Source organism: Rutidosis leptorrhynchoides, chromosome 4 (genome assembly GCF_046630445.1).
Source record: "Rutidosis leptorrhynchoides isolate AG116_Rl617_1_P2 chromosome 4, CSIRO_AGI_Rlap_v1, whole genome shotgun sequence".
Taxonomy (NCBI): domain Eukaryota; kingdom Viridiplantae; phylum Streptophyta; class Magnoliopsida; order Asterales; family Asteraceae; genus Rutidosis; species Rutidosis leptorrhynchoides.
This window is the reverse complement of record NC_092336.1, coordinates 52589237-52604663: the sequence shown is the minus strand read 5'-3', so window position 1 is coordinate 52604663 and position 15427 is coordinate 52589237. Positions and strand designations below refer to the sequence as shown.

The following is a 15427-nucleotide window of genomic DNA, read 5'->3' as shown; positions in this document are numbered from 1 at the left end:
ACATACACATTTACGTACACATATACTTCGTAGGTGATGGTGATATAACATAATTTTTGTGGATCTAATTAATAAGGAATTAAATTAAATTAAATTAAATTAAATGTATCCATGTCTTTATCATGTAACATATTTTGATTATAACTACAAAAAGTTAGTTTCTTCACACCATGTTTGTTTAAGCAACTAAATCAAGTTGAAACAAAATCATTAGAGTAGAACTAAGCTGATCATCAGGGGATATGATTCTGTCATTTACAAATTCTTGATAGATAAACTTATGTATGGCTATGATATGTTTTAACATAGACTTCAAAAGTTAAAAAGTTGAGTGAAATCAAATACAAACCAAGTATATCCAAAGTAAACCCTCCAAACTTGTATATGAACTACAAAGAGGTAAACGAATAAGATTTTTAAGTTTAGACTGTTATAAAAAATAAAGTATTTTTTATTCAGATTTACGACCAAAAACAGATTATTCTAACCCTTCTTCCTTCCAACTTTTATTTGGATGTCTATAAATAACACCAATAACCTTCATCATGCAAGTATCTTCATATAAACATGACAATCTCCAATCTAGCCCTTCTCCTATTCTTCATATCCACAAATTCATTTGCATATCAAGAGATCATCAACAACTTCATAGACTGTCTAAACAACCGGTCGGACCCTAATTTTCCGATCACCGCGACCCTCTACACTTACGACAACTCTTCATTCTCTTCCGTATACAATGCATACATCAGAAACCCTCGTTTAAAAGACATACGAACCACCAAACCCTCATTAATCATCACTCCATTACACTTTTCACACATTCAAACCGCTATAATTTGCGCAAGAAAACACAACCTTGAAATGAGAACAAGAAGTGGTGGACATGATTACGAAGGCCTTTCGTACCTATCTTTAACCGATCCGAAACCCTTTTTCATTCTTGACACGTTTAATCTGAACCAAGTTGATGTTAATATTGAAGACGAAACAGTTTGGGTCCAAACGGGTGCCACACTTGGTGAAGTTTATTACCATATTGCTAACAAAAGTAATGTTCATGGTCTTCCTGGTGGAGTTTGTCCTACGGTTGCAGTTGGTGGTCATTGTAGTGGTGCTGGTTATGGTAATATGATTCGAAAATACGGTCTAACGATTGATAATATTATTGATGCTCAACTTATAGATGTAAACGGTGTGTTCTTGGATAGAAATTCAATGGGGGAAGATTTATTTTGGGCTATTAATGGTGGTGGTGGAGCAAGTTTTGGTGTGGTTTATGCATATCACTTTAAACTAGTTCGTGTTCCACCTATCGTAACAATTTTTAAACCTGAAACCACATCGGAAACAAAGATTTTAAACGTTTCGAATAAATGGTTACATGTTGCCGATAAATTGGACAATGATCTCTACATTCGAATGAGATTTCAAACGTTAAAGAACGAAAAGGGAAAGCAGATTATACATGCTACATTTCCTAGTTTGTTTCTTGGAAACAAAACAAGACTTATTAGTCTTATGAACAAAAATTTCCCTGAATTAGGGTTACAAGATTCAGATTGTGTTGAAATGAGTTGGGTCGAGTCTACACTGGTTTATGCAGGCTTTCCTGTGGGGACACCCATAGAAAGCCTACTTTCGCGAAGCCAACAAGATAAAAGACAAAGACCATTCAAGATCAAATCTGATTTTGTACAAAGACCTATTTCAAAACTTGGAACGGAAACTATATTCTTGAAAATGAAAGAACTCCAAAACCAAATGATTACATTTAATCCGTTAGGTGGACGATTAAACGAGGTGTCAGAGTTTGCAACACCGTATGCACATCGAACAGGGAACATTGCATTGATAGAATATGAAACGTATTGGAGTGAGCCAGGGGAGGAAGCGACTAACCGAAATTTAGGGTCTGCGAGGAAAATGCATGAGCATATGAGTCCGTTTGTGTCAAAGAATCCTAGGCAAGCATTTTTTAATTATAGGGACTTGGACATTGGTATAAACCATCATGGGAAGGATAGTTCTTCGGAAGGGCTAATTTATGGAGTTAAGTATTTTAAAGAAGCTAATTATAAGAGGCTTGTGATGGTGAAGACCAAAGTTGATCCTGATAATTTCTTTAGAAATGAACAAAGTATTCCACCTATGCAATCTTGACTTTTAAGTAATGTAAACTGTAAGTCGTGTATGATCTGATTCAATAAAACTTTGGAATAAGCAAGGGTTTTTCTGGTATTTAAAATCTTGGTATACTATTTGCAAAATTTATTTCCCAATGTGGTTACCCTGCCATTTCATAGGGATGGCGCTCGCGGGTAATGGGCGCGGATCTTATATATCCGCGACCCGCCCATCGGGTTGTTTTTTTTCTCGTTGAGACCTGTTACCCGCCCGCGGGTAAAAATATTTCGCCCATGTCCGTGACCCGCGGAAACCCGTGACCCGCGGGTAATAAAAATATACAACTTAGTAAAAAATTAAAAAAAAAAACTATAGATTTAATTATAAACCATATATGTACAAGCTACACGTAAAATGACTTAAAAATTATTATTTTTTACTTATATGTCTTATAATTATTATATTATAACTAAAATCACTTTTAAATTTAATAATTATATGTATAAACTCGCGGGTAAATTAAAAAAATGCACGGATTTGTGGATCGGGTTTTACCCATGACAGGTAGTATATACCCATGACCCGCTCGCGACCCGTCAGCGGGTATAATTTTTTACCCGTACCCGTGCCCGCGGGTAAGAATTTATGATGTTACCCGCCCGTCGCAGATCGGATACCCGCGGGTTACGGATTTTTTCTCGCCCGTTGTCATCCCTAATTTCATGGGCCTCGGTGGTTTCGGACGTTTATACGTTTGAGCCTCACCCGGGTGAGTTTTATCACACGCGATGCGCATATGTATTCGTCATGGAAGTTTCCTCCTGAAGGGCGTTAGGACTGTATATGGTTCCACCATGGAAATGATCGGAGGGTGGGTTCCGATATCGCGTTTGTACTCCGTCAGTGACTCCTACTCGTCGTTGATAAAAAAAAAATGACATTCTCTACTCTATGTGTGTATATATATATATATATATATATATATATATATAAACCAAAAATTTTTGGTTGATTATGGTTGCAAGTTATATATATATATATATATATATATATATATATATATATATATATATATATATATATATATATATATATATATATATATATATATATATATATATATATATTGATCATGCATATATTTTCCATAGGGTCTATATGCCTGTTCAATACGTAAAAAATGGGGGGTTTAAGAATCTTAGAACAAGGCTCTCCGGTCCGGCTACCGTGAATAACCCTGGCCGACATGATGATGTCGGCGGGGTGGGCAAGTGATTAAGTCCACCTTCGATAACGGTCGTTGATCAGAAGGCCCCTAGCAAGGTTGTAGGTGCTAGCTAATAAGAAACTAACCTGTTAACCTTGAGAAGATGAATGATGATAGCTTGCTACGTAGGATGTGTAGTAGGTGGTGGTTACGTAATGTTCGTTATCCCTAGAATGATAATTAGGGTTTATATATATAGGCAAACCCTAAGTCTAGAACCATCCAAGATAATGATAATCTCGTCCATAACTAACTCCCCCGAATCACGGATATAATTATGGAAAAGATATTGACTTGATGACCAAGTAACCGCCGTACCGGGAACCAAGGCATTGGATACATCACCGCATGCCGCATACTGCATACAAGGTACACGCATACGCATGCTAGCGAGTGCCCACATACGGATGGAATGCGCATACGGGTTGCGGTATCATTATGTCCCCCCAGTTTGATGTTATATGACGCAAGACATATGATATCAAACTATTAAGCGAAAAAGAAAAAAACAAGAAAACGGCTAGCATTAAATTTTCCGCTTGCGTCTCGAGGTCATTAAATGCCTGTCACTGTCGCAGAAGCCCATTCGGCTGACAAGACGTAAAGTGACAGTTGGCAGGCGCGTGTTAGCCACGCGCTCAACATTGGGCACATCAAACTGACATCCACGCGCGTGCAAAGAATGTCGATCGTTGATTGCGTTACACGTGTACAGCCACAATGAAACCGTTTCACCCCATGACTCCCAATCTCCACTATAAATAGACCCAATTCAGCCTCATTTCTACTTTTCTGCCTCAAGCTTCTTCGATACGCTGCGAAATCAATTCCAATCAAATCCCAAATATTCAGGCCAACTTCAAAAGGTTAGTTACTCTTCGATCACTCAAAGAAAATGACTAAAGCCAATGAGACTTATGTAGATAGTGTAGAGTCGATAATTGAGCAAAAACACATAGATTCTTTAGTGAAACAATACCCACCGTTAGCACAGTACAATCCGGTGCCTCCCCAATCTAATCAACGTGTCCACAAACCGCCGGAGAATAAGGTAGCCATATATGAGCATGCGTTTAAGCATGGCAATTTTACGGTGCCACCTTCCGACTTCTTTTTAGGCGTTCTAGATCATTTCGGCGTAGGACTAGGGCAATTACACCCTTACGCCATAGGGAACAAGTTTAGAATTAACTAAACTATGTTCTAGTGATTACAAGTTTAAACCTTCGAATAAGATAGCTTTATATGTATGAATCGAATGATGTTATGAACATCATTACTACCTCAAGTTCCTTGGATAAACCTACTGGAAATTATAAAAATAGATCTAGCTTCAAAGGATCCTTGGATGGCTTGAAAGTTCTTGAAGCAGAATCATGACACGAAAACAATTTCAAGTAAGATTTCCACTCGAAATAAGATTGTTATAGTTATAGAAATTGAATTAAAGTTTGAATATGATTATTACCTTGTATTAGAAAGATAACCTACTGTAAGTAACAAAGGTTTCTTGATCTTGGATGATTACTTGGAATGGATTTAGAAAACTTGGAAGTAAACTTGCAATCTTGGAAGTATTCTTGATTTTATGAAACTAGAACTTGTAGAATTTATGAAGAACACTTAGAACTTGAAGATAGAACTTGAGAGAGATCAATTAGATGAAGAAAATTGAAGAATGAAAGTGTTTGTAGGTGTTTTTGGTCGTTGGTGTATGGATTAGATATAAAGGATATGTAATTTTGTTTTCATGTAAATAAGTCATGAATGATTACTCATATTTTTGTAATTTTATGAGATATTTCATGCTAGTTGCCAAATGATGGTTCCCAAATGTGTTAGGTGACTCACATGGGCTGCTAAGAGCTGATCATTGGAGTGTATATACCAATAGTACATACATCTAAAAGCTGTGTATTGTACGAGTACGAATACGGGTGCATACGAGTAGAATTGTTGATGAAACTGAACGAGGATGTAATTGTAAGCATTTTTGTTAAGTAGAAGTATTTTGATAAGTGTATTGAAGTCTTTCAAAAGTGTATAAATACATATTAAAACACTACATGTATATACATTTTAACTGAGTCGTTAAGTCATCGTTAGTCGTTACATGTAATTGTTGTTTTGAAACCTTTAGGTTAACGTTCTTGTTAAATGTTGTTAACCCAATGTTTATAATATCAAATGAGATTTTAAATTATTATATTATCATGATATTATCATGTATGAATATCTCTTAATATGATATATATACATTAAATGTCTTTACAACGATAATCGTTACATATATGCCTCGTTTAAAAATCATTAAGTTAGTAGTCTTGTTTTTACATATGTAGTTCATTGTTAATATACTTAATGATATGTTTACTTATCATAGTATCATGTTAACTATATATATATATCCATATATATGTCATCATATAGTTTTTACAAGTTTTAACGTTCGTGAATCACCGGTCAACTTGGGTGGTCAATTGTCTATATGAAACATATTTCAATTAATCAAGTCTTAACAAGTTTGATTGCTTAACATGTTGGAAACATTTAATCATGTAAATATCAATCTCAATTAATATATATAAACGTGGAAAAGTTCGGGTCACTACAGTACCTACCCGTTAAATAAATTTCGTCCCGAAATTTTAAGCTGTTGAAGGTGTTGACGAATCTTCTGGAAATAGATGCGGGTATTTCTTCTTCATCTGATCTTCATGCTCCCAGGTGAACTCAGGTCCTCTACGAGCATTCCATCGAACCTTAACAATTGGTATCTTGTTTTGCTTAAGTCTTTTAACCTCACGATCCATTATTTCGACGAGTTCTTCGATGAATTGGAGTTTTTCGTTGATTTGGATTTCATCTAACGGAATAGTGAGATCTTCTTTAGGAAAACATTTCTTCAAATTCGAGACGTGGAAAGTGTTATGTACAGCCGCGAGTTGTTGAGGTAACTCAAGTCGGTAAGCTACTGGTCCGACACGATCAATAATCTTGAATGGTCCAATATACCTTGGATTTAATTTCCCTCGTTTACCAAATCGAACAACGCCTTTCCAAGGTGCAACTTTAAGCATGACCATCTCTCCAATTTCAAATTCTATATCTTTTCTTTTAATGTCAGCGTAGCTCTTTTGTCGACTTTGGGCAGTTTTCAACCGTTGTTGAATTTGGATGATCTTCTCGGTAGTTTCTTATATAATCTCCGGACCCGTAATCTGTCTATCCCCCACTTCACTCCAACAATTCGGAGACCTGCACTTTCTACCATAAAGTGCTTCAAACGGCGCCATCTCAATGCTTGAATGGTAGCTGTTGTTGTAGGAAAATTCTGCTAACGGTAGATGTCGATCCCAACTGTTTTCGAAATCAATAACACATGCTCGTAGCATGTCTTCAAGCGTTTGTATCGTCCTTTCACTCTGCCCATCAGTTTGTGGATGATAGGCAGTACTCATGTCTAGACGAGTTCCTAATGCTTGCTGTAATGTCTGCCAGAATCTTGAAATAAATCTGCCATCCCTATCAGAGATAATAGAGATTGGTATTCCATGTCTGGAGACAAATTCCTTCAAATACAGTCGTGCTAACTTCTCCATCTTGTCATCTTCTCTTATTGGCAGGAAGTGTGCTGATTTGGTGAGACGATCAACTATTACCCAAATAGTATCAAAACCACTTGCAGTCCTTGGCAATTTAGTAATGAAATCCATGGTAATGTTTTCCCATTTCTATTCCGGGATTTCAGGTTGTTGTAGTAGACCTGATGGTTTCTGATATTCAGCTTTGACCTTAGAACACGTCAAACATTCTCCTACATATTTAGCAATATCGGCTTTCATACCTGGCCACCAAAAATGTTTCTTAAGATCCTTGTACATCTTCCCCGTTCTAGGATGTATTGAGTATCTGGTTTTATGAGCTTCTCTAAGTACCATTTCTCTCATATCTCCAAATTTTGGTACCCAAATTCTTTCAGCCCTATACCTGGTTCCGTCTTCCCGAATATTAAGATGCTTCTCCGATCCTTTGGGTATTTCATCCTTTAAATTTCCCTCTTTTAAAACTCCTTGTTGCGCCTCCTTTATTTGAGTAGTAAGGTTAGTGTGAATCATTATATTCATAGATTTTACTCGAATGGGTTCTCTGTCCTTTCTGCTCAAGGCGTCGGCTACCACATTTGCCTTCCCCGGGTGGTAACGAATCTCAAAGTCGTAATCATTCAACAATTCAATCCACCTACGTTGCCTCATATTCAGTTTTTTCTGATTAAATATGTGTTGAAGACTTTTGTGGTCGGTATATATAATACTTTTGACCCCATATAAGTAGTGCCTCCAAGTCTTTAATGCAAAAACAACCGCGCCTAATTCCAAATCATGCGTCGTATAATTTTGCTCGTGAATCTTCAATTGTCTAGACGCATAAGCAATCACCTTCGTCCATTATATTAATACACAACCGAGACCTTGCTTTGATGCGTCACAATAAATCACAAAATCATCATTCCCTTCAGGCAATGACAATATAGGTGCCGTAGTTAGCTTTTTATTCAATAATTGAAACGCCTTCTCTTGTTCATCCTTCCATTCAAATTTCTTCCCTTTATGCGTTAATGCAGTCAAGGGTTTTGCTATTTTGGAGAAATCTTGGATGAATCTTCTGTAGTAACCAGCCAATCCTAAAAATTGACGTATATGCTTCGGAGTTTTTGGGGTTTCCCACTTTTCAACGGTTTCGATCTTTGCCGGGTCCACCTGGATACCTTCTTTGTTCACTATGTGACCGAGGAATTGAACTTCTTCCAACCAAAATGCACACTTTGAAAACTTAGCGTACAGTTTTTCTTTCCTCAATACTTCTAGCACTTTTCTCAAATGTTCTTCGTGCTCTTGATCATTCTTTGAGTAAATAAGTATGTCATCGATGAAAACAATGACAAACTTGTCAAGATATAGCCCACACACTCGGTTCATAAGGTCCATGAACACAGCTGGTGCGTTAGTCAATCCAAACGGCATAACCATAAACTCGTAATGACCATAACGCGTCCTAAAAGCAGTTTTTGGAATATCAACCTCCTTTACTCGCATTTGATGATATCCAGAACGTAAATCGATCTTTGAATAAACCTACGAGCCTTGTAGTTGATCAAATAAGTCGTCAATTCTCGGCAGTGGATAATGGTTTTTGATGGTAAGTTTGTTCAACTCTCTGTAGTCAATACACAACCTAAATGTACCATCCTTCTTCTTGACAAACAAAACAGGAGCTCCCCATGGTGATGTGCTTGGTCGAATGAAACCACGTTCTAATAGTTCTTGCAGTTGGCTTTGCAGTTCTTTCATCTTGCTGGGTGCGAGTCTATAAGGAGCACGAGCTATTGGTGCAGCTCCTGGTACAAGATCTATTTGAAATTCAACAGATCGATGTGGAGGTAGTCCCGGTAATTCTTTCGGAAATACATCGGGAAATTCTTTTGCGACGGGAACATCATTGATGCTCTTTTCTTCAGTTTGTACTTTCTCGACGTGTGCTAGAACAGCATAGAAACCTTTTCTTATTAGTTTTTGTGCCTTCAAATTACTAATAAGATGTAGCTTCATGTTGCCCTTTCCTCCGTACACCATTAAGGGTTCTCCTTCTTCTCGTATAATCGAATTGCATTTTTATAACATACGATCTCTGCTTTCACCTTCTTCAGCCAGTCTATGCCAACTATTACATCAAAACTCCCTAACTCTACTGGTATCAAATCAATCTTAAATATTTCGCTACCCAGTTTAATTTCTCGATTCCGGCATATATTATCTGCTGAAATTAATTTACCGTTTGCTAATTCGAGTAAAAATTTACTATCCAACGGCGTCAATGGACAACTTAATTTAGCACAAAAATCTCTACTCATATAGCTTCTATCCGCACCCGAATCAAATAAAACGTAAGCAGATTTATTGTCAATAAGAAACGTACCCGTAACAAGCTCCGGGTATTCCTGTGCCTCTGCCGCATTAATATTGAAAACTCTTCCGCGGCCTTGTCCATTCGTGTCCTCCTGGTTCGGGCAATTTCTAATAATGTGGCCCGATTTTCCACATTTATAACAAACTACATTGGCATAACTTGCTCCGACACTACTTGCTCCGCCATTACTCGTTTCGACACCATTTGTTCCTTTCGTTCTATTAACCCCTGGTCTGTAGACCTCACACTTTGTCGCGCTATGACCATTTCTTTTACACTTGTTGCAAAATTTGGTGCAGAACCCCGAGTGATACTTTTCACACCTTTGGCATAGCTGCTTCTGATTGTTGTTGTTGTTGTTGTTGTTGCGGTTGTTATTATTGTTGGGATGATTGTTGTAGTTGCTATTGTTGTTGTTGTTGTTGTTGTTGTTGTTGTTGTTGGGCCGTTTGTTGTAGTTGCGATTGATGTTGCGATTGTTGGGATAATTGTTGCGATTATTATTGTAATTGCTGTTGTTATTGTATTGGTGATTCTTATCACCGTTTTCCTCCCATTTTCTTTTGACTTGCTTCACATTGGCCTCTTCAGCCGTATGTTCTTTAATTCTTTCCTCAATCTGGTTCACTAGTTTGTGAGCCATTCTACATGCCTGTTGTATGGAGGTGGGCTCGCGTGAACTTATATCTTCTTGGATTCTTTCCGGTAATCCTTTCACAAACGCGTCGATCTTCTCTTCCTCATCTTCGAACGCTCCCGGACACAATAGGCACAATTCTGTGAATTGTCTTTCGTACGTGGTAATATCAAATCCTTGGGTTCGTAACCCTCTAAGTTCTGTCTTGAGCTTATTGACCTCGGTTCTGGGACGGTACTTCTCGTTCATCAAATGCTTGAATGCTGACCACGGTAGTGCGTACGCATCATCTTGTCCCACTTGCTTTAGATAGGTATTCCACCATGTTAACGCAGAACCTGTAAAGGTATGCGTATCGTACTTCACTTTGTCCTCTTCAGTACACTTACTTATGGCAAAAACCGATTCGACCTTCTCGGTCCACCGTTTCAATCTGATCGGTCCTTCTGTTCCATCAAATTCCAAAGGTTTGCAGGCAGTAAATTCTTTGTAGGTGCATCCTACACGATTTCCTGTACTGCTAGATCCAAGGTTATTGTTGGTATGTAGCGCAGCCTGTACTGCGGCTATGTTTGAAGCTAGAAAAGTACGGAATTCCTCTTCATTCATATTCACGGTGTGTCGAGTAGTCGGTGCCATTTCCTTCAAAATAGTCAAATGGAACAAGTTAATCATACAGAATATTAAGAGTAGTTAATAGTATTTCGTAGCATAATATGAACTCATTTATAAAAGCTTTTTCTTCATATTAGCGTTTTATAAGTTTAAATTCGGGTAGTACCTACCCGTTAAGTTCATACTTAGTAGCTAATATACAATTCAACTACTACAATTCTATATGAAAAACTGATTATAATAATATTTCGCGTTCAAACTTTTATACAATATTTTACAAACTTACAATACTGCTTATTTTACATAAAGCATGAAATATAGCACACAATAACTTTGATGCAAGATAGTTGTGAAGATAATTCTAGCTAGTACACAAGTCGTTCAGCAAAGGCAATAAAGACACGTAATTCATACGTCCAGAAACAAGTCATGCATTCTGGTTTTACTAGGACTACTTCCCATCCTTGTTCTTGTGGAACATAACCGTTATGGCCGTTGATAATACAGCGTGTTGTAACGTCGTCAAAGGGACGAGGGTTACGTAATGACCAACAGTCTCGTAATAACCTAAAAACCTCATTTCTTACCCCAATTACCGACTCTGTCACTTGTGAGAACGTTTTGTTTAATAGTTGTAGCCCGATGTTCTTTTTCTCACTTTGGTGAGAAGCCAACATTACTAACCCGTAAGCATAGCATGCTTCTTTATGTTGCATGTTAGCCTCTTTTTCTAAATCATGAAGTCCTATATTCGGATACATTGAGTCAAAATAATTTCTTAACCGTTGCGTATAATAGCATTTGGGTTCCCCGCAATATATGCATCAAAGTAAACACATCGTAACTTATGGGTTTCCCAATGTGATATCCCCCATCTTTCAAACGAAAGTCTCTTATAAACCAAGACATTCTTGGAACGTTCTTCGAATGTCTTACAAACTGATTTCGCCGTAAATAGTTGTGCCGAAGAATTCTGACCGACTCTAGACAAGATTTCATCAATCATGTCTCCGGGTAGGTCTCTTAAAATATTGGGTTGTCTATCCATTTTGTATTTTTATACTGTAAAATAGACAAGAGTTAGATTCATAAAAAAAAATACTTATTAATACAAGCAATTTTTACATATATCATAAAGCATAAGCACACTATATTACATATATTACACCACACGAATACAACTATCTTATTCCGACTCGCTCTTTTCTTCTTCTTCGATTTTGGTTCGTTTTGCCAAGTTTATAGGGATATATGATGTTCCCCTAATACGAGCTGTCGTTTTCCACAACGGTTTAGAAAAACCTGGTGGTTTAGAGGTTCCCGGGTCATTGTTACAACTTAAGGGCTTCGGGGGTTGACGATACATATAAAGTTCATCGGGGTTGGAATTAGATTTCTCTATTTTTATGCCCTTTCCCTTATTATTTTCTTTTGCCTTTTTAAATTCAGTTGGGGTAATTTCTATAACATCATCGGAATTCTCGTCGGAATCCGATTCATCGGAGAATTGGTAATCCTCCCAATATTTTGCTTCCTTGGCGGAAACACCATTGACCATAATTAACCTTGGTCGGTTGGTTGAGGATTTTCTTTTACTTAACCGTTTTATTATTTCCCCCACCGGTTCTATTTCCTCCTCCGGTTCCTCCTCTTCCGGTTCTGATTCTTCTTCCGGTTCTGATTCTTCTTCCGGTTCTTCTTCGGGAACTTGTGAATCAGTCCAATATATATTCGACTCTTCGTTATTATTAGGTGAGTCAATGAGATTTGTGCTAGAGGTAGACATCTATCACACAATATCAAACATGTTAAGAGATTAATATATCATATAATATATACATGTTAATAATATATAGTTTCCAACAAAAATGTTAAGCAATCATTTTTAAAGAAAACACGGTCGAAGTCCAGACTCACTAATGCATCCTAACAAACTCGATAAGACACACTAATGCAAATTTTCTGGTTCTCTAAGACCAACGCTCGGATACCAACTGAAATGTCCCGTTCTTATTGATTAAAAACGTTCCATATTAATTGATTTCGTTGCGAGGTTTTGACCTCTATATGAGACGTTTTTCAAAGACTGCATTCATTTTAAAACAAACCATAACCTTTATTTCATCAATAAAGGTTTAAAAAGCTTTACGTAGATTATCAAATAATGATAATCTAAAATATCCTGTTTACACACGACCATTACATAATGGTTTACAATACAAATATGTTACAACAAAATAAGTTTCTTGAATGCAGTTTTTACACAATATCATACAAGCATGGACTCCAAATCTCATCCTTATTTAAGTATGCGACAGCGGAAGCTCTTAATAATCACCTGAGAATAAACATGCTTAAAACGTCAACAAAAATGTTGGTGAGTTATAGGTTTAACCTATATATATCAAATCATAATAATAGACCACAAGATTTCATATTTCAATACACATCCCATACATAGAGATAAAAATCATTCATATGGTGAACACCTGGTAACCGACATTAACAAGATGCATATATAAGAATATCCCCATCATTCCGGGACACCCTTCGGATATGATATAAATTTCGAAGTACTAAAGCATCCGGTACTTTGGATGGGGTTTGTTAGGCCCAATAGATCTATCTTTAGGATTCGCGTCAATTAGGGTGTCTGTTCCCTAATTCTTAGATTACCAGACTTAATAAAAAGGGGCATATTCGATTTCGATAATTCAACCATAGAATGTAGTTTCACGTACTTGTGTCTATTTTGTAAATCATTTATAAAACCTGCATGTATTCTCATCCCAAAAATATTAGATTTTAAAAGTGGGACTATAACTCACTTTCACATATTTTTACTTCGTCGGGAAGTAAGACTTGGCCACTGGTTGATTCACGAACCTACTTTTGGATATAATTTTTACTTGGCCACAGATTTTTACTTAGAAAACATACTTCCACTTTGAGTTTAACCATAATTTTTGGATATAGTTTCATGTTCATAATAAAAATCATTTTCCCAGAATAACAACTTTTAAATCAAAGTTTATCATAGTTTTTAATTAACTAACCCAAAACAGCCCGCGGTGTTACTACGACGGCGTAAATCTGATTTTACGGTGTTTTTCGTGTTTCTAGGTTTTAAATCATTAAGTTAGTGTTTGTAGTTGTTTTTGATCGTTGGTGTATGGATTAGATATAAAGGATATGTAATTTTGTTTTCATGTAAATAAGTCATGAATGATTACTCATATTTTTGTAATTTTATGAGATATTTCATGCTAGTTGCCAAATGATGGTTCCCACATGTGTTAGGTGACTCACATGGGCTGCTAAGAACTGATCATTGGAGTGTATATACCAATAGTACATACATCTAAAAGCTGTGTATTGTACGAGTACGAATACGGGTGCATACGAGTAGAATTGTTGATGAAACTGAACGAGGATGTAATTGTAAGCATTTTTGTTAAGTAGAAGTATTTTGATAAGTGTATTGAAGTCTTTCAAAAGTGTATAAATACATATTAAAACACTACATGTATATACATTTTAACTGAGTCGTTAAGTCATCGTTAGTCGTTACATGTAAGTGTTGTTTTGAAACCTTTAGCTTAACGATCTTGTTAAATGTTGTTAACCCAATGTTTATAATATCAAATGAGATTTTAAATTATTATATTAACATGATATTATCATGTATGAATATCTCTTAATATGATATATATATACATTAAATGTCTTTACAACGATAATCGTTACATATATGTCTCGTTTAAAAATCATTAAGTTAGTAGTCTTGTTTTTACATATGTAGTTCATTGTTAATATACTTAACGATATGTTTACTTATCATAGTATCATGTTAACTATATATATATATATATATATATATCCATATATATGTCATCATATAGTTTTTACAAGTTTTAACGTTCGTGAATCACCGGTCAACTTGGGTGGTCAATTGTCTATATGAAACATATTTCAATTAATCAAGTCTTAACAAGTTTGATTGCTTAACATGTTGGAAACATTTAATCATGTAAATATCAATCTCAATTAATATATATAAACATGGAAAAGTTCGGGTCACTACAGCAGGCTGGTGTCGACCAAGTAAAGAAAGACAAGCATGACGCGGAAGAGGCGCGTAAGGCTGCGGAGGCGACTGCGGCGGAGATAAAAACCGCGCTGATTGAGGAAAGGAAGAAGAACCGCGAGCTGGTGGGGGCGGTTGACCAAGCGAAAGGGGAGGCAGAGCGTCTGCGGTTGGAACTTGAAAGAATTCGCAGGGAAATGGACGACGCGGTGACTGGCCGTGAGCTGGCAGAGGTAGACTTGTTAAAGCTTCGCACCTCTCTTCCTATCATTACGCAAAAGGTAATGGACTCGGGGCCCGTCACCGGAAATTTCAACGCCTACATCGATGCAGTGAAAGAGCATGATCGCAACAAGGTGATGCTTGAGGTGATCAAAGGCTGCGACCTCACGCTACCGTACCCTGAAGTTGTGCGGAAAAATTTGAAAGAGGGTACAGCTGAGGCACTCCTAGAAGCTGCGCAGGTCATCCAGTCCATCCCGATCCCCTTAATAGACGCTTTCGCTGCGGATCCCAATATGCCAATTGATGGATTTCTTAAGGAAGATTTTTAATTTGAACACTTTAACGTTATGCACCGTAAGTCCTATGCTTAGGCATGCATTTGGTAATTATAATTTTTGAGCCCGAAGTCCCGTGTTGGGCAGGCATTTGAAACAATTGTTACCTGTAATAACTTAGTTGTATTATATATTTTTGTGTTATGCATGCGTTATGTATTAATTGT

The 15427-nt window shown here is 36.8% G+C and overlaps 1 protein-coding gene across 1 annotated transcript; it reads left to right on the top strand.

The window, feature by feature from the left end:
* The first annotated feature begins 567 nt into the window (after positions 1-567).
* Positions 568-2163, top strand: LOC139840635 (berberine bridge enzyme-like 8). The gene has a single exon (XM_071830891.1). It carries the CDS (start codon positions 568-570, stop codon positions 2161-2163), a length of 1596 nt encoding a protein of 531 aa, XP_071686992.1.
* Positions 2164-15427: the final 13264 nt, after the last annotated feature.

Bases quoted from the DNA above. Each gene is read 5' to 3' on its own strand.
- LOC139840635 (XM_071830891.1), top strand. From the start codon at position 568: ATGACAATCTCCAATCTAGCCCTTCTCCTATTCTTCATATCCACAAAT.